Raw genomic sequence first — 19,457 nt, 5'->3', positions numbered from 1 at the left:
AATACTCTCACATGAATACAGCATTACTCCACTCCTACTTGAAGGGAAGCTACCCATTAAAGGATTTAGTTACATTTTTCTTCAGAGCACCATCTTCGCTTCCTCCTTGTTACAGAGACAAATAATGACTGGGGGAGTATGGGTAGCGGGAGGATGCTTAACCCCTTAACGACCAAGGACGTACGCCACACGTCCTCAAAAAAAAGTCAGTTAATGACCGAGGACGTGTGGCGTACGTCCTTGGTCTGGAAAGCAGCTGGAAGCGATCCTGCTCGCTTCCAGCTGCTTTCCGGTTATTGCAGTGATGCCTCGATATGGAGGCATCCTGCAATAACCCCCCTTGGCCATCCGATGCAGAGAGAGCCACTCTGTGGCCCTCTCTGCACCGGACATCGGTGGCCGGTATCGTTGGTGGGTGGGAGCTTACGTGGGAGGCGGGTGGGCGGCCATCGGTGCTCAGTGTGGAGTGGAGGGGGGGCGGGATCGGGGGCGGGAGCTACGGGGGCACGCACGGGAGCGCGCGCGTGCACGGGGCGGGAGCGGGTGGGAACCGCTACACTACAGAAAAAAAAGAAGGTTAAAAATTAATAACGCAATTAATGTAAAATATTATCTAAAGGGACCTGGAAGGGGTTGGGGGTTGGTCTCGGTGGGGGGGGGGGGGGGGGGGAAGCTACACAACAGAAAAGGGAATTTTTTTTTAAAAAAAAGGCACATTTTGTTACAAAACTGGGTACTGGCAGACAGCTGCCAGTACCCAAGATGGCACCCATTATTGCAGAGGGGAAGGGTTAGAGAGCAGTTTGGTGGGGGATCAGTGAGGTTAAGGTCTAAGGGGGGATCCTACACATCAGCATATGTAAATATGCTTTTTTTTTTTTTTTTTTTTTAAAGGGCCAAATACCTTTTATTTTAGTACTGGCAGAGTTTCTGCCAGTACTTAAGATGGCGGGGACAATTGTGGGGTGGGGGAGGGAAGAGAGCTGTTTGGGAGGGATCAGGGGGTCTGATGTTTCAGGTGGGAGGCTGAGCTCTACACTAAAGCTAAAATTAACCCTGCAAGCTCCCTACAAGCTACATAATTGACCCCTTCACTGCTAGCCATAATACACGTGTGATGCGAAGCGGCATTTAGAGGCCTTCTAATTACCAAAAAGCAATGCCAAAGCCATATATGTCTGCTATTTCTGAACAAAGGGGATCCCAGAGAAGCATTTACAACCATTTGTGCCATAATTGCAGAAGCTGTTTGTAAATAATTTCAGTGAGAAACCTAAAATTGAGAAAAAATTACCGTTTTTTTTAATTTGATCGCATTTGGCGGTGAAATGGTGGCATGAAATATACCAAAATTGGCCTAGATCAATACTTGGGGTTGTCTACTACACTACACTAAAGCTAAAACTACCCCAAAAAGCTCCCTACATGCTCCCTAATTAACCCCTTCACTGCTGGGCATAATACACGTGTGGTGCGCAGTGGCATTTAGTGGCCTTCTAATTACCAAAAAGCAACACCAAAGTCATATATGTCTGCTATTTCTGAACAAAGGGGATCCCAGAGAAGAATTTACAACCATTTATGCCATAATTGCACAAACTGTTTGTAAATAATTTAAGTTAGAAACCAAAAGTTTGTGAAAAAATTTATGAAAAGTGAACGATTTTTTTGTATTTGATTGCATTTGACGGTGAAATGGTGGCATGAAATAAACCAAAATGGGCCTAGATCAATACTTTGGGTTGTCTACTAAAAAAAAATATATATATACATGTCAAGGGATATTCAGGGATTCCTGACAGATATCAGGGTTCCAATGTAACTAGCGCTAATTTTGAAAAGAAATGGTTTGGAAATAGCAAAGTGCTACTTGTATTTATGGCCCTATAACTTGCAAAAAAAACAAAGAACATGTAAACATTGGGTATTTCTAAACTCAGGACAAAATTTAGAAACTGTTTAGCATGGGTGTTTTTTAGTGGTTGTAGATGTGTAACAGATTTTGGGGGTCAAAGTTAGAAAAAACAGAATTTATGTTTACCTGATAAATTTCTTTCTCCAACGGTGTGTCCGGTCCACGGCGTCATCCTTACTTGTGGGATATTCTCTTCCCCAACAGGAAATGGCAAAGAGCCCAGCAAAGCTGGTCACATGATCCCTCCTAGGCTCCGCCTACCCCAGTCATTCGACCGACGTTAAGGAGGAATATTTGCATAGGAGAAACCATATGGTACCGTGGTGACTGTAGTTAAAGAAAATAAAATATCAGACCTGATTAAAAAAACCAGGGCGGGCCGTGGACCGGACACACCGTTGGAGAAAGAAATTTATCAGGTAAACATAAATTCTGTTTTCTCCAACATAGGTGTGTCCGGTCCACGGCGTCATCCTTACTTGTGGGAACCAATACCAAAGCTTTAGGACACGGATGAAGGGAGGGAGCAAATCAGGTCACCTAAATGGAAGGCACCACGGCTTGCAAAACCTTTCTCCCAAAAATAGCCTCAGAAGAAGCAAAAGTATCAAACTTGTAAAATTTGGTAAAAGTGTGCAGTGAAGACCAAGTCGCTGCCCTACATATCTGATCAACAGAAGCCTCGTTCTTGAAGGCCCATGTGGAAGCCACAGCCCTAGTGGAATGAGCTGTGATTCTTTCGGGAGGCTGCCGTCCGGCAGTCTCGTAAGCCAATCTGATGATGCTTTTAATCCAAAAAGAGAGAGAGGTAGAAGTTGCTTTTTGACCTCTCCTTTTACCTGAATAAACAACAAACAAGGAAGATGTTTGTCTAAAATCCTTTGTAGCATCTAAATAGAATTTTAGAGCGCGAACAACATCCAAATTGTGCAACAAACGTTCCTTCTTTGAAACTGGTTTTGGACACAGAGAAGGTACGATGATCTCCTGGTTAATGTTTTTGTTAGAAACAACTTTAGGAAGAAAACCAGGTTTAGTACGTAAAACCACCTTATCTGCATGGAACACCAGATAAGGAGGAGAACACTGCAGAGCAGATAATTCTGAGACTCTTCTAGCAGAAGAAATCGCAACTAAAAACAAAACTTTCCAAGATAATAACTTAATATCAACGGAATGTAAGGGTTCAAATGGAACCCCCTGAAGAACTGAAAGAACTAAATTGAGACTCCAAGGAGGAGTCAAAGGTTTGTAAACAGGCTTGATTCTAACCAGAGCCTGAACAAAGGCTTGAACATCTGGCACAGCTGCCAGCTTTTTGTGAAGTAATACCGACAAGGCAGAAATCTGTCCCTTCAGGGAACTTGCAGATAATCCTTTTTCCAATCCTTCTTGAAGGAAGGATAGAATCCTAGGAATCTTAACCTTGTCCCAAGGGAATCCTTTAGATTCACACCAACAGATATATTTTTTCCAAATTTTGTGGTAAATCTTTCTAGTCACAGGCTTTCTGGCCTGAACAAGAGTATCGATAACAGAATCTGAGAATCCTCGCTTCGATAAAATCAAGCGTTCAATCTCCAAGCAGTCAGCTGGAGTGAAACCAGATTCGGATGTTCGAACGGACCCTGAACAAGAAGGTCTCGTCTCAAAGGTAGCTTCCAAGGTGGAGCCGATGACATATTCACCAGATCTGCATACCAAGTCCTGCGTGGCCACGCAGGAGCTATCAAGATCACCGACGCCCTCTCCTGCTTGATCCTGGCTATCAGCCTGGGGATGAGAGGAAATGGCGGGAACACATAAGCTAGTTTGAAGGTCCAAGGTGCTACTAGTGCATCCACTAGAGCCGCCTTGGGATCCCTGGATCTGGCCCCGTAGCAAGGAACTTTGAAGTTCTGACGAGAGGCCATCAGATCCATGTCTGGAATGCCCCACAGGTGAGTGACTTGGGCAAAGATTTCCGGATGGAGTTCCCACTCCCCCGGATGCAATGTCTGCCGACTCAGAAAATCCGCTTCCCAATTTTCCACTCCTGGGATGTGGATAGCAGACAGGTGGCAGGAGTGAGACTCCGCCCAAAGAATAATTTTGGTTACTTCTTCCATCGCTAGGGAACTCCTTGTTCCCCCCTGATGGTTGATGTACGCAACAGTCGTCATGTTGTCTGATTGAAACCGTATGAACCTGGTCCTCGCAAGCTGGGGCCAGGCCTGGAGAGCATTGAATATCGCTCTCAGTTCCAGAATATTTATCGGTAGAAGAGATTCTTCCCGAGACCAAAGACCCTGAGCTTTCAGGGATCCCCAGACCGCGCCCCAGCCTATCAGACTGGCGTCGGTCGTGACAATGACCCACTCTGGTCTGTGGAACATCATCCCTTGAGACAGATTGTCCAGGGACAGCCACCAACGGAGTGAGTCTCTGGTCTTCTGATTTACTTGTATCTTCGGAGACAAGTCTGTATAGTCCCCATTCCACTGACTGAGCATGCACAGTTGTAATGGTCTTAGATGAATGCGCGCAAAAGGAACTATGTCCATCGCCGCCACCATCAACCCGATCACTTCCATGCACTGAGCTATGGAAGGAAGAGGAACGGAATGAAGTATCCGACAAGAGTCCAGAAGCTTTGTTTTTCTGGCCTCTGTTAGAAAGATCCTCATTTCTAAGGAGTCTATAATTGTTCCCAAGAAGGGAACCCTTGTTGACGGGGATAGAGAACTCTTTTCCACGTTCACTTTCCAGCCGTGAGATCTGAGAAAGGCCAGGACAATGTCCGTGTGAGCCTTTGCTTGAGGAAGGGACGACGCTTGAATCAGAATGTCGTCCAGGTAAGGTACTACTGCAATGCCCCTTGGTCTTAGCACCGCTAGAAGGGACCCTAGTACCTTTGTGAAAATCCTTGGAGCAGTGGCTAATCCGAAAGGAAGCGCCACGAACTGGTAATGTTTGTCCAGGAATGCAAACCTTAGGAACCGATGATGTTCCTTGTGGATAGGAATATGTAGATACGCATCCTTTAAATCCACCGTGGTCATGAATTGACCTTCCTGGATGGAAGGAAGGATAGTTCGAATGGTTTCCATCTTGAACGATGGGACCTTGAGAAATTTGTTTAAGATCTTGAGATCTAGGATTGGTCTGAACGTTCCCTCTTTTTTGGGAACTATGAACAGATTGGAGTAGAACCCCATCCCCTGTTCTCTTAATGGAACAGGATGAATCACTCCCATTTTTAACAGGTCTTCTACACAATGTAAGAACGCCTGTCTTTTTATGTGATCTGAAGACAACTGCGACCTGTGGAACCTCCCCCTTGGGGGAAGTCCCTTGAATTCCAGAAGATAACCCTGGGAGACTATTTCTAGCGCCCAAGGATCCAGAACATCTCTTGCCCAAGCCTGAGCGAAGAGAGAGAGTCTGCCCCCCACCAGATCCGGTCCCGGATCGGGGGCCAATATTTCATGCTGTCTTGGTAGCAGTGGCAGGTTTCTTGGCCTGCTTTCCCTTGTTCCAGCCTTGCATTGGTCTCCAAGCTGGCTTGGCCTGAGAAGTATTACCCTCTTGCTTAGAGGACGTAGCACCTTGGGCTGGTCCGTTTTTACGAAAGGGACGAAAATTAGGTCTATTTTTTGCCTTGAAAGGCCGATCCTGAGGAAGGGCGTGGCCCTTACCCCCAGTGATATCAGAGATAATCTCTTTCAAGTCAGGACCAAACAACGTTTTCCCCTTGAAAGGAATGTTTAGTAGCTTGTTCTTGGAAGACGCATCAGCCGACCAAGATTTCAACCAAAGCGCTCTGCGCGCCACAATAGCAAACCCAGAGTTCTTAGCCGCTAACTTAGCCAATTGCAAAGAGGCGTCTAGAGTGAAAGAATTAGCCAATTTGAGAGCATTGATTCTGTCCATAATCTCCTCATAAGGAGGAGAGTCACTATCGAGCACCTTAAGCAGTTCATCAAACCAGAAATATGCGGCAGTAGTGACAGGGACAATGCATGAAATGGGTTGTAGAAGGTAACCCTGCTGAACAAACATCTTTTTAAGCAAACCTTCTAATTTTTTATCCATAGGATCTTTGAAAGCACAACTATCCTCTATGGGAATAGTGGTGCGTTTGTTTAAAGTAGAAACCGCTCCCTCGACCTTGGGGACTGACTGCCATAAGTCCTTTCTGGGGTCGACCATAGGAAACAATTTTTTAAATATGGGGGGAGGGACGAAAGGAATACCGGGCCTTTCCCATTCCTTAGGTAACAATGTCAGTAAGTCTCTTAGGTATAGGAAAAACGTCAGTACTCGTCGGTACCGCAAAATATTTATCCAACCTACACATTTTTTTCTGGGATTGCAACTGTGTTACAATCATTCAGAGCCGCTAATACCCTCCCCTAGTAACACACGGAGGTTCTCAAGCTTAAATTTAAAATTTGAAATGTCTGAGTCCAGTTTATTTGGATCAGAACCGTCACCCACAGAATGAAGCTCTCCGTCTTCATGTTCTGCAAACTGTGACGCAGTATCAGACATGGCCCTTGCATTATCAGCGCACTCTGTTCTCATCCCAGAGTGATCACGTTTACCTCTTAGTTCTGGTAGTTTAGCCAAAACTTCAGTCATAACAGTAGCCATATCTTGTAATGTGATTTGTAATGGCCGCCCAGATGCACTCGGCGCTACAATATCACGCACCTCCTGAGCGGGAGATGCAGGTACTGACACGTGAGGCGAGTTAGTCGGCATAACTCTCCCCTCGTTGTTTGGTGAAATATGTTCAATTTGTACAGATTGACTATTTTTTAAGTAGCATCAATACATTTAGTACATAAATTTCTATTGGGCTCCACTTTGGCATTAACACATATAGCACAGAGATATTCCTCTGAATCAGACATGTTTAACACACTAGCAAATAAACAGCAACTTGGAAATACTTTTCAAAGTAATTTACAAATAATATGAAAACGAACTGTGCCTTTAAGAAGCACAGAAAAATATTATAACAGATAAAATAATTAAGTTATAGCATCAATCTTTGTCAGAATATACAGTTTTAGCAAAGGATTGTTCCCCTCAGCAAATGATAACTAACCCAGGCAGCAGAAAAAAAATACACAAATAAACGTTTTTTATATCACAGTCAATACAATCAGCACAGCTCTGCTGTATGATTACTTCCCTCAAAAAAGACTCTTGAGATCCCTGAACTCTGTAGAGATGAACCGGATCATGCAGGAAGAAAATGAACCTCTGACTGAGTTTTTCTGATGCATAGTGAAAGCACCAAAATGGCCCCTCCCCCACACACATAACAGTGAGAGAGATCAGTGAACTGCTCTAATTTAAATCAAAACTATTGCCAAGTGGAAAAAAAGTGCCCAAAACATTTTTTCACCCAGTACCTCAGAGAAAAAAACGTTTTTACATGCCAGCAAAAAAACATTTTACCTCAATAATTAATTGTCATTTAAAACCTATTGCAAGTCCCTGCAAAATAGGTTAAGTCTATGTATACAGTTTAAAAGCCAGAGAAGTACCATTTCCCAGAAAACTGAAGTGTAAAATATACATACATGACAGCCTGATATCAGCTACATCTACTGCATTCAAGGCTGAGTTTACATTATAACGGTATGGCAGGATTTTCTCATCAATTCCATGTCAGAAAATAATAAACTGCTACATACCTCTTGCAGATTAATCTGCCTGCTGTCCCCTGATCTGAAGTTTACCTCACTCCTCAGATGGCCGAGAAACAGCAATATGATCTTAACTACTCCGGCTAAAATCATAGAAAAACTCAGGTAGATTCTTCTTCAAATTCTACCAGAGAAGGAATAACACACTCCGGTGCTATTATAAAATAACAAACTTTTGATTGAAGATATAAAAACTAAATATATCACCATAGTCCTCTCACACATCCTATCTAGTCGTTGGGTGCAAGAGAATGACTGGAGGTGACGTAGAGGGGAGGAGCTATATAGCAACTCTGCTGGGTGAATCCTCTTGCACTTCCTGTAGGGGAGCAGTTAATATCCCACAAGTAATGATGACCCGTGGACTGATCACACTTAACAGAAGAAATATATATATACATGTCAAGGGATATTCAGGGATTCCTGACAGATATCAGGGTTCCAATGTAACTAGCGCTAATTTTGAAAAGAAATGGTTTGGAAATAGCAAAGTGCTACTTGTATTTATGGCCCTATAACTTGCAAAAAAAACAAAGAACATGTAAACATTGGGTATTTCTAAACTCAGGACAAAATTTAGAAACTGTTTAGCATGGGTGTTTTTTAGTGGTTGTAGATGTGTAACAGATTTTGGGGGGTCAAAGTTAGAAAAAGTGTGTTTTTTTCTATTTTTTCCTCATATTTTATAAAAAATTTTATAGTAAATTATAAGATATGATGAAAATAATGGTATCTTTAGAAAGTCCATTTAATGGCGAGAAAAACGATATATAATATGTGTGGGTACAGTAAATGAGTAAGAGGAAAATTACAGCTAAACACAAACACCTAAAAAATGTAAAAATAGCCTTGGTCCCAAACGGACAGAAAATGGAAAAGTGCTGTGGTCATTAAGGGGTTAAAGGGACACTGAACCCAATTTTTTTCTTTCGTGATTCAGATAGAGCATGACATTTTAAGCAACTTTCTAATTTACTCCTATTATCAATTTTTCTTCGTTCTCTTGCTATCTTTATTTTAAAAGCAGGAATGTAAAGCTTAGCGGCCAGCCTATTTTAGGTTCAGCACCATGGATAGCGCTTGCTTATTGGAGGCTGACATTTACCCACCAATAAGCAAGCATTGCCCAGGTTCTCAACCAAAAATGGGCCGGCTCCTATGCATCACATTTCTGCTTTCTAAATAAAGATAGCAAGAGTATGAAGAAAAATTTATAATAGGAGTAAATTAGAAAATTGCTTAAAATTGCATGCGCTATCTGAATCACGAAAGAAAAAAATGTGGGTTTAGTGTCCCTTTAAGCTCTAGCTGGGTGTTCTTTGCCTCCTCCTGATGGCCAGGCGGTAAATTTCCCCAACAGTAATTGAATGGATTTGTGGACTCTCCATGCCATTGGAAAGAAAAAATAAATCTGAAGCCCTACTCCACTTGTTACTCTCAGTAAAGAACCACTGAGTCTACCATTAACCTTTTGTACCTTTACATCCTATCTGTATCTTTTTGCAGAATGGGACGTTAGCTTTTATTTCCCACTCATTTAGCAACTGTTCCCAGAACAACAACTGTCACAAATATGAGTCATCTGCAAGACATCACCCACTACCTTGAAACAAAATGCCAATAGCACCAATGAAAATGTTGAACAGAACAATAAAATGTCTGTGTTATTAACTTACTGTGGCAGCTCTCACAGGTCAGACCTTTCTGGAACCCAGCTCCATTCATACCAGATTTGGGTCCCATTGCAATGATCTGGTTGGGGTTGGGTTTGGTGCTGCGAAGGCAAACAATAGGGTTAGTTGTACATAGTACCTAATGTGATAGCATGCAGGGGTATATAATAAAAAGGTGCGACACTCACTAGGTGGGGATGTAGACTTGTTTCAGCTTGCTGTCTGCTTCTGCTGCCTTAAGACGTTTCTGCATGGAGATCAAGAAAGACATGGTGGACCCCTCAGTACAACCTCAGCAAATACGGACAGATAGCTTTTTACTCACCTGCTGGATATACCTATCAGTGGTTTTCCACATGTAGTAAAACTGTACAATACTAGCGAGAGATTTCCAAGGGAGCTGTAAAGAAAGAAATGCAAATAAAGGCACAAGGAAGAAATAGAAGTCATTAGTCTTATAAATCTTGCTTCTAAGTCAACTCACAAAGTCTTGTCGGATATCATTGAAATCCTTCCCATATTTCTCCAGCGCCTCCTCAAAAAGCATCGCCTCTGATGCCGACCACTCTTCCATCTCATCCCGGCACAGGACTGGACCTCCTTGTGGCACCAGAGTGGACATTGCACGAGCTAGATCATAGCCGTTTCTTTGCAGGGTGTCCATGGCGTGGAACTGGAGGGGATGACATAAGACTAAATACAGGTACAAGTGACATGAAACACATTGAGATTATTAATAGGGACAGTAAAGTAAAAAAAACTTTCATGATTCAGATAGAACATGCAATTTTAAACGTTCCAATTTACTATCATCACAATTAGCTTAGTTCTCTTGATATCCTTTGTTGAAGAGTAGGCTTAGGAGAACCGATGCACTACTGGGAGCTAGCTGAACACATCTGGTGAGCCAATGACAAGAGTCATTCGTGCACCCAACAATCTGCAGCTAGCTCCCAGTAGTGCATTGCTCCTCCTGAGTATACCTAGGTATGCTTTTCAACTAAGGATATCAAGAGAATGAAGCAAATTAAATACAATAAGCAAAATTGTTACAAATGTCATGGTCTATCTGAATCTGAAATTTAATTTTGATTTTACTGTCCCTTTAAAAAGAAAAAAAAAAAAGTTTAATATCCCTTTAAACAATTACTGAGCTTCTTAGGTCTCTCTCTCAATATCAGATGTTCATTCTCTTGGTATCCTTAGTTGTAGTAGCCGAAAACCACTACTGGGAGCTAGCTTAACATATCAAGTGAGCCAATGACAAGAAGCATATGTGCAGTCACCAATCAGCTGCCAGTATTGCATTACTGCTTTCATTACTTTTGTTTGCCTCCCTCTTTCGCTGTAATTAGAATGAACAGTGCAGACCACACAACCTAAGCCCTGCTACTAAATCACATCTGAATTTGTGCTGAAAAACTACAGCTCTTTAGTGTTTGTGGATGGGGAGGTGAATTACATCTCAACTTATCTGTGGTGCGGTTTATGGGAGAAGCTTTAATTCCGCCCTTACAGCAAAAGGAACGAAGATGCTACCAACCTGTAAAGCTGTTACTAAAGACCAGATGGTATATGGTCCTTACACAACAGACACTACCAACCTGTAAAGCTGTTACTAAAGACCAGATGGTATATGGTCCTTACACAACAGACACTACCAACCTGTAAAGCTGTTACTAAAGACCAGATAGTATATGGCACTTACACAACAGACACTACCAACCTGTAACGCGGTTACAAAAGACCAGATGGTATATGGTCCTTACACAACAGACACTACCAACCTGTAACGCGGTTACAAAAGACCAGATGGTATATGGTCCTTACACAACAGACACTACCAACCTGTAAAGCGGTTACAAAAGACCAGATGGTATATGGTCCTTACACAACAGACACTACCAACCTGTAAAGCTGTTACTAAAGACCAGATGGTATATGGTCCTTACACAACAGACACTACCAACCTGTAAAGCTGTTACTAAAGACCAGATGGTATATGGTCCTTACACAACAGACACTACCAACCTGTAAAGCTGTTACTAAAAGACCAGATGGTATATGGTCCTTACACAACAGACACTACCAACCTGTAAAGCTGTTACTAAAGACCAGATGGTATATGGTCCTTACACAACAGACACTACCAACCTGTAACGCGGTTACAAAAGACCAGATGGTATATGGTCCTTACACAACAGACACTACCAACCTGTAAAGCTGTTACTAAAGACCAGATGGTATATGGTCCTTACACAACAGACACTACCAACCTGTAAAGCTGTTACTAAAGACCAGATGGTATATGGCACTTACACAACAGACACTACCAACCTGTAAAGCTGTTACTAAAGACCAGATGGTATATGGTCCTTACACAACAGACACAACCAACCTGTAAAGCTGTTACTAAAGACCAGATGGTATATGGTCCTTACACAACAGACACTACCAACCTGTAAAGCTGTTACTAAAGACCAGATGGTATATGGTCCTTACACAACAGACACTACCAACCTGTAAAGCGGTTACTAAAGACCAGATGGTATATGGTCCTTACACAACAGACACTACCAACCTGTAAAGCTGTTACTAAAGACCAGATGGTATATGGTCCTTACACAACAGACACTACCAACCTGTAAAGCGGTTACTAAAGACCAGATGGTATAATGGTCCTTACACAACAGACACTACCAACCTGTAAAGCTGTTACTAAAGACCAGATGGTATATGGTCCTTACACAACAGACACTACCAACCTGTAAAGCTGTTACTAAAGACCAGATGGTATATGGCACGTACACAACAGACACCCCCAACCTGTAAAGCTGTTACTAAAGACCAGATGGTATATGGTCCTTACACAACAGACACTACCAACCTGTAACGCGGTTACAAAAGACCAGATGGTATATGGTCCTTACACAACAGACACTACCAACCTGTAACGCGGTTACAAAAGACCAGATGGTATATGGTCCTTACACAACAGACACTACCAACCTGTAAAGCTGTTACTAAAGACCAGATGGTATATGGTCCTTAGACAACAGACACTACCAACCTGTAAAGCTGTTACTAAAGACCAGATGGTATATGGTCCTTACACAACAGACACTACCAACCTGTAAAGCTGTTACTAAAGACCAGATGGTATATGGCACTTACACAACAGACACTACCAACCTGTAAAGCTGTTACTAAAGACCAGATGGTATATGGTCCTTACACAACAGACACTACCAACCTGTAAAGCTGTTACTAAAGACCAGATGGTATATGGTCCTTACACAACAGACACTACCAACCTGTAAAGCTGTTACTAAAGACCAGATGGTATATGGTCCTTACACGTACACAACAGACACTACCAACCTGTAAAGCTGTTACTAAAGACCAGATGGTATATGGCACGTACACAACAGACACCCCCAACCTGTAAAGCTGTTACTAAAGACCAGATGGTATATGGTCCTTACACAACAGACACTACCAACCTGTAAAGCTGTTACTAAAGACCAGATGGTATATGGCACTTACACAACAGACACTACCAACCTGTAAAGCTGTTACTAAAGACCAGATGGTATATGGTCCTTACACAACAGACACTAACAACCTGTAAAGCTGTTACTAAAGACCAGATGGTATATGGTCCTTACACAACAGACACTACCAACCTGTAAAGCTGTTACTAAAGACCAGATGGTATATGATCCTTACACAACAGACACTACCAACCTGTAAAGCTGTTACTAAAGACCAGATGGTATATGGTCCTTACACGTACACAACAGACACTACCAACCTGTAAAGCTGTTACTAAAGACCAGATGGTATATGGCACTTACACAACAGACACTACCAACCTGTAAAGCTGTTACTAAAGACCAGATGGTATATGGTCCTTACACAACAGACACTACCAACCTGTAAAGCTGTTACTAAAGACCAGATGGTATATGGTCCTTACACAACAGACACTACCAACCTGTAAAGCTGTTACTAAAGACCAGATGGTATATGGTCCTTACACAACAGACACTAACAACCTGTAAAGCTGTTACTAAAGACCAGATGGTATATGGTCCTTACACAACAGACACTACCAACCTGTAAAGCTGTTACTAAAGACCAGATGGTATATGGTCCTTACACAACAGACACTACCAACCTGTAAAGCTGTTACTAAAGACCAGATGGTATATGGTCCTTACACAACAGACACTACCAACCTGTAAAGCTGTTACTAAAGACCAGATGGTATATGGCACTTACACAACAGACACTACCAACCTGTAAAGCTGTTACTAAAGACCAGATGGTATATGGCACTTACACAACAGACACTACCAACCTGTAAAGCTGTTACTAAAGACCAGATGGTATATGGCACTTACACAACAGACACTACCAACCTGTAAAGCTGTTACTAAAGACCAGATGGTATATGGTCCTTACACAACAGACACTACCAACCTGTAAAGCTGTTACTAAAGACCAGATGGTATATGGTCCTTACACAACAGACACTACCAACCTGTAAAGCTGTTACTAAAGACCAGATGGTATATGGTCCTTACACAACAGACACTACCAACCTGTAAAGCTGTTACTAAAGACCAGATGGTATATGGTCCTTACACATACACAACAGACACTACCAACCTGTAAAGCTGTTACTAAAGACCAGATGGTATATGGCACTTACACAACAGACACTACCAACCTGTAAAGCGGTTACTAAAGACCAGATGGTATATGGTCCTTACACAACAGACACTACCAACCTGTAAAGCAGTTACTAAAGACCAGATGGTATATGGTCCTTACACAACAGACACTACCAACCTGTAAAGCTGTTACTAAAGGCCAGATGGTATATGGTCCTTACAAGTACACAACAGACACTACCAACCTGTAAAGCTGTTACTAAAGACCAGATGGTATATGGTCCTTACACGTACACAACAGACACTACCAACCTGTAAAGCTGTTACTAAAGACCAGATGGTATATGGTCCTTACACGTACACAACAGACACTACCAACCTGTAAAGCTGTTACTAAAGACCAGATGGTATATGGTCCTTACACAACAGACACTACCAACCTGTAAAGCTGTTACTAAAGACCAGATGGTATATGGCACTTACACAACAGACACTACCAACCTGTAAAGCTGTTACTAAAGACCAGATGGTATATGGTCCTTACACAACAGACACCACCAACCTGTAAAGCTGTTACTAAAGACCAGATGGTATATGGCACTTACACAACAGACACTACCAACCTGTAAAGCTGTTACTAAAGACCAGATGGTATATGGTCCTTACACAACAGACACTACCAACCTGTAAAGCGGTTACTAAAGACCAGATGGTATATGGTCCTTACACAACAGACACTACCAACCTGTAAAGCTGTTACTAAAGACCAGATGGTATATGGTCCTTACACAACAGACACTACCAACCTGTAAAGCTGTTACTAAAGACCAAATGGTATATGGTCCTTACACAACAGACACTACCAACCTGTAAAGCTGTTACTAAAGACCAGATGGGTATATGGTCCTTACACGTACACAACAGACACTACCAACCTGTAAAGCGGTTACTAAAGACCAGATGGTATATGGTCCTTACACAACAGACACCACCAACCTGTAAAGCTGTTACTAAAGACCAGATGGTATATGGTCCTTACACATACACAACAGACACTACCAACCTGTAAAGCTGTTACTAAAGACCAGATGGTATATGGTCCTTACACAACAGACACTACCAACCTGTAAAGCTGTTACTAAAGACCAGATGGTATATGGTCCTTACACAACAGACACTACCAACCTGTAAAGCTGTTACTAAAGACCAGATGGTATATGGTCCTTACACAACAGACACTACCAACCTGAAAAGCGGTTACTAAAGACCAGATGGTATATGGTCCTTACACAACAGACACTACCAACCTGTAAAGCTGTTACTAAAGACCAGATGGTATATGGTCCTTACACAACAGACACTACCAACCTGTAAAGCGGTTACTAAAGACCAGATGGTATATGGTCCTTACACAACAGACACTACCAACCTGTAAAGCGGTTACTAAAGACCAGATAGTATATGGTCCTTACACGTACACAACAGACACTACCAACCTGTAAAGCTGTTACTAAAGACCAGATGGTATATGGCACTTACACAACAGACACTACCAACCTGTAAAGCTGTTACTAAAGACCAGATGGTATATGGTCCTTACACAACAGACACTACCAACCTGTAAAGCTGTTACTAAAGACCAGATGGTATATGGTCCTTACACAACAGACACTACCAACCTGTAAAGCGGTTACTAAAGACCAGATGGTATATGGTCCTTACACAACAGACACTACCAACCTGTAAAGCGGTTACTAAAGACCAGATAGTATATGGTCCTTACACGTACACAACAGACACTACCAACCTGTAAAGCTGTTACTAAAGACCAGATGGTATATGGCACTTACACAACAGACACTACCAACCTGTAAAGCTGTTACTAAAGACCAGATGGTATATGGTCCTTACACAACAGACACTACCAACGTGTAAAGCTGTTACTAAAGACCAGATGGTATATGGCACTTACACAACAGACACTACCAACCTGTAAAGCTGTTACTAAAGACCAGATGGTATATGGTCCTTACACAACAGACACTACCAACCTGTAAAGCTGTTACTAAAGACCAGATGGTATATGGTCCTTACACAACAGACACTACCAACCTGTAAAGCTGTTACTAAAGACCAGATGGTATATGGTCCTTACACAACAGACACTACCAACCTGTAAAGCTGTTACTAAAGACCAGATGGTATATGGCACTTACACAACAGACACTACCAACCTGTAAAGCTGTTACTAAAGACCAGATGGTATATGGCACTTACACAACAGACACTACCAACCTGTAAAGCTGTTACTAAAGACCAGATGGTATATGGCACTTACACAACAGACACTACCAACCTGTAAAGCTGTTACTAAAGACCAGATGGTATATGGTCCTTACACAACAGACACTACCAACCTGTAAAGCTGTTACTAAAGACCAGATGGTATATGGTCCTTACACAACAGACACTACCAACCTGTAAAGCTGTTACTAAAGACCAGATGGTATATGGTCCTTACACAACAGACACTACCAACCTGTAAAGCTGTTACTAAAGACCAGATGGTATATGGCACTTACACAACAGACACTACCAACCTGTAAAGCTGTTACTAAAGACCAGATGGTATATGGTCCTTACACAACAGACACAACCAACCTGTAAAGCTGTTACTAAAGACCAGATGGTATATGGTCCTTACACAACAGACACTACCAACCTGTAAAGCTGTTACTAAAGACCAGATGGTATATGGTCCTTACACAACAGACACTACCAACCTGTAAAGCTGTTACTAAAGACCAGATGGTATATGGTCCTTACACGTACACAACAGACACTACCAACCTGTAAAGCTGTTACTAAAGACCAGATGGTATATGGCACTTACACAACAGACACTACCAACCTGTAAAGCGGTTACTAAAGACCAGATGGTATATGGCACTTACACAACAGACACTACCAACCTGTAAAGCGGTTACTAAAGACCAGATGGTATATGGTCCTTACACAACAGACACTACCAACCTGTAAAGCTGTTACTAAAGACCAGATGGTATATGGTCCTTACACAACAGACACTACCAACCTGTAAAGCTGTTACTAAAGACCAGATGGTATATGGTCCTTACACGTACACAACAGACACTACCAACCTGTAAAGCTGTTACTAAAGACCAGATGGTATATGGTCCTTACACAACAGACACTAACAACCTGTAAAGCTGTTACTAAAGACCAGATGGTATATGGTCCTTACACAACAGACACTACAACCTGTAAAGCTGTTACTAAAGACCAGATGGTATATGGTCCTCTACACAACAGACACTAACCAACCTGTAAAGCTGTTACTAAAGACCAGATGTATATGGTCCTTACACAACAGACACTAACAACCTGTAAAGCTGTTACTAAAGACCAGATGGTATATGGTCCTTACACAAAAGACACTACCAACCTGTAAAGCTGTTACTAAAGACCAGATGGTATATGGTCCTTACACAACAGACACTACCAACCTGTAAAGCTGTTACTAAAGCCCAGATGGTATATGGTCCTTACACAACAGACACTACCAACCTGAAAAGCGGTTACTAAAGACCATATGGTATATGGTCCTTACACAACAGACACTACCAACCTGTAAAGCTGTTACTAAAGACCAGATGGTATATGGTCCTTACACGTACACAACAGACACTACCAACCTGTAAAGCTGTTACTAAAGACCAGATGGTATATGGCACTTACACAACAGACACTACAACCTGTAAAGCTGTTACTAAAGACCAGATGGTATATTGGCACTTACACAACAGACACTACCAACCTGTAAAAGCTGTTACTAAGACCAGATGGTATATGGTCCTTACACAACAGACACTACCAACCTGTAAAGCTGTGACTAAAGACCAGATGGTATATGGTCCTTACACAACAGACACTACCAACCTGTAAAGCGGTTACTAAAGACCAGATGGTATATGGCACTTACACAACAGACACTACCAACCTGTAAAGCGGTTACTAAAGACCAGATAGTATATGGTCCTTACACGTACACAACAGACACTACCAACCTGTAAAGCTGTTACTAAAGACCAGATGGTATATGGCACTTACACAACAGACACTACCAACCTGTAAAGCGGTTACTAAAGACCAGATAGTATATGGTCCTTACACGTACACAACAGACACTACCAACCTGTAAAGCTGTTACTAAGACCAGATGGTTATATGGCACTTACACAACAGACACTACCAACCTGTAAAGCTGTTACAAAAGACCTAGATGGTATATGGCACTTACACAACAGACACTACCAACCTGTAAAGATGTTACTAAAGACCAGATGGTATATGTCCTTTACACAACAGACACTACCAACCTGTAAAGCTGTTACTAAGACCAAGATGGTATATGGGTCCTTACACACAGACACTACCAACCTGTAAAGCTGTTACTAAAGACCTGATGGTATATGGTCCTTACACGGTACACAAACAGACACACTACCAACCTGTAAAGCTGTTACTAAAGACCAGATGGTAAATGGTCCTTACACAACAGACACTACCAACCTGTAAAGCTGTTACTAAAGACCAGATGGGTATATGGCACTTACACAACAGACACCACCAAACCTGTAAAGCTGTTACTAAAGACCAGATGGTATATGGCACTTACACAACAGACACCACCAACCTGTAAAGCTGTTACTAAAGACCAGATGGTATATGGCACTTACACAACAGACACAACCAACCTGTAAAGCTGTTACTAAAGACCAGATAGTATAATGGCACTTACACAACAGACGGACCACCAAACCTGTAAAGCTGTTACTAAAGACCAGATGGTATATGGGCACTTACACAACAGACACCACCAACCTGTAAAGCTGTTACTAAAGACCAGATAGTATTATGGCACTTACACAACAGACACCACCCCAACCTGTAAAGCTGTTACAAAAAGACCAGATGGTATATGGTCCTTACACAACAGACACTACAACCTGTAAAGCTGTTACTAAAGACCAGATGGTATATGGCACTTACACAACAGACACTACCAACCTGTAAAGCTGTTACTAAAGACCAGATGGTATATGGTCCTTACACAACAGACACTACCAACCTGTAAAGCGGTTACTAAAGACCAGATGGTATATGGTCCTTACACGTACACAACAGACACTACCAACCTGTAAAGCTGTTACTAAAGACCAGATGGTATATGGCACGTATACAACAGACACCACCAACCTGTAAAGCGGTTACTAAAGACCAGATGGTATATGGTCCTTACACAACAGACACTACCAACCTGTAAAGCTGTTACTAAAGACCAGATGGTATATGGTCCTTACACAACAGACACTACCAACCTGTAAAGCTGTTACTAAAGACCAGATGGTATATGGCACTTACACAACAGACACTACCAACCTGTAAAGCTGTTACTAAAGACCAA

The 19,457-nt window shown here is 42.1% G+C and overlaps 1 protein-coding gene across 1 annotated transcript in view; it reads right to left on the bottom strand.

The window, feature by feature from the left end:
* MTA2 (metastasis associated 1 family member 2) overlaps positions 1-19,457 on the bottom strand; it is a gene marked incomplete in the record, with an annotated part of 127,897 nt that overhangs the window by 44,849 nt on the left and 63,591 nt on the right. The window contains 4 exon segments of the mRNA XM_053688834.1: positions 9,294-9,391; positions 9,479-9,537; positions 9,616-9,690; positions 9,775-9,963. Of these exon segments, the coding sequence (XP_053544809.1) occupies positions 9,294-9,391; positions 9,479-9,537; positions 9,616-9,690; positions 9,775-9,963 (421 nt within the window).

The sequence above is a fragment of the Bombina bombina genome, chromosome 7 (genome assembly GCF_027579735.1).
Source record: "Bombina bombina isolate aBomBom1 chromosome 7, aBomBom1.pri, whole genome shotgun sequence".
NCBI classification, from domain to species: Eukaryota; Metazoa; Chordata; class Amphibia; order Anura; family Bombinatoridae; genus Bombina; species Bombina bombina.
Note: the sequence above shows the minus strand (reverse complement) of the source record. Positions and strands in the feature narration are given on the sequence as shown.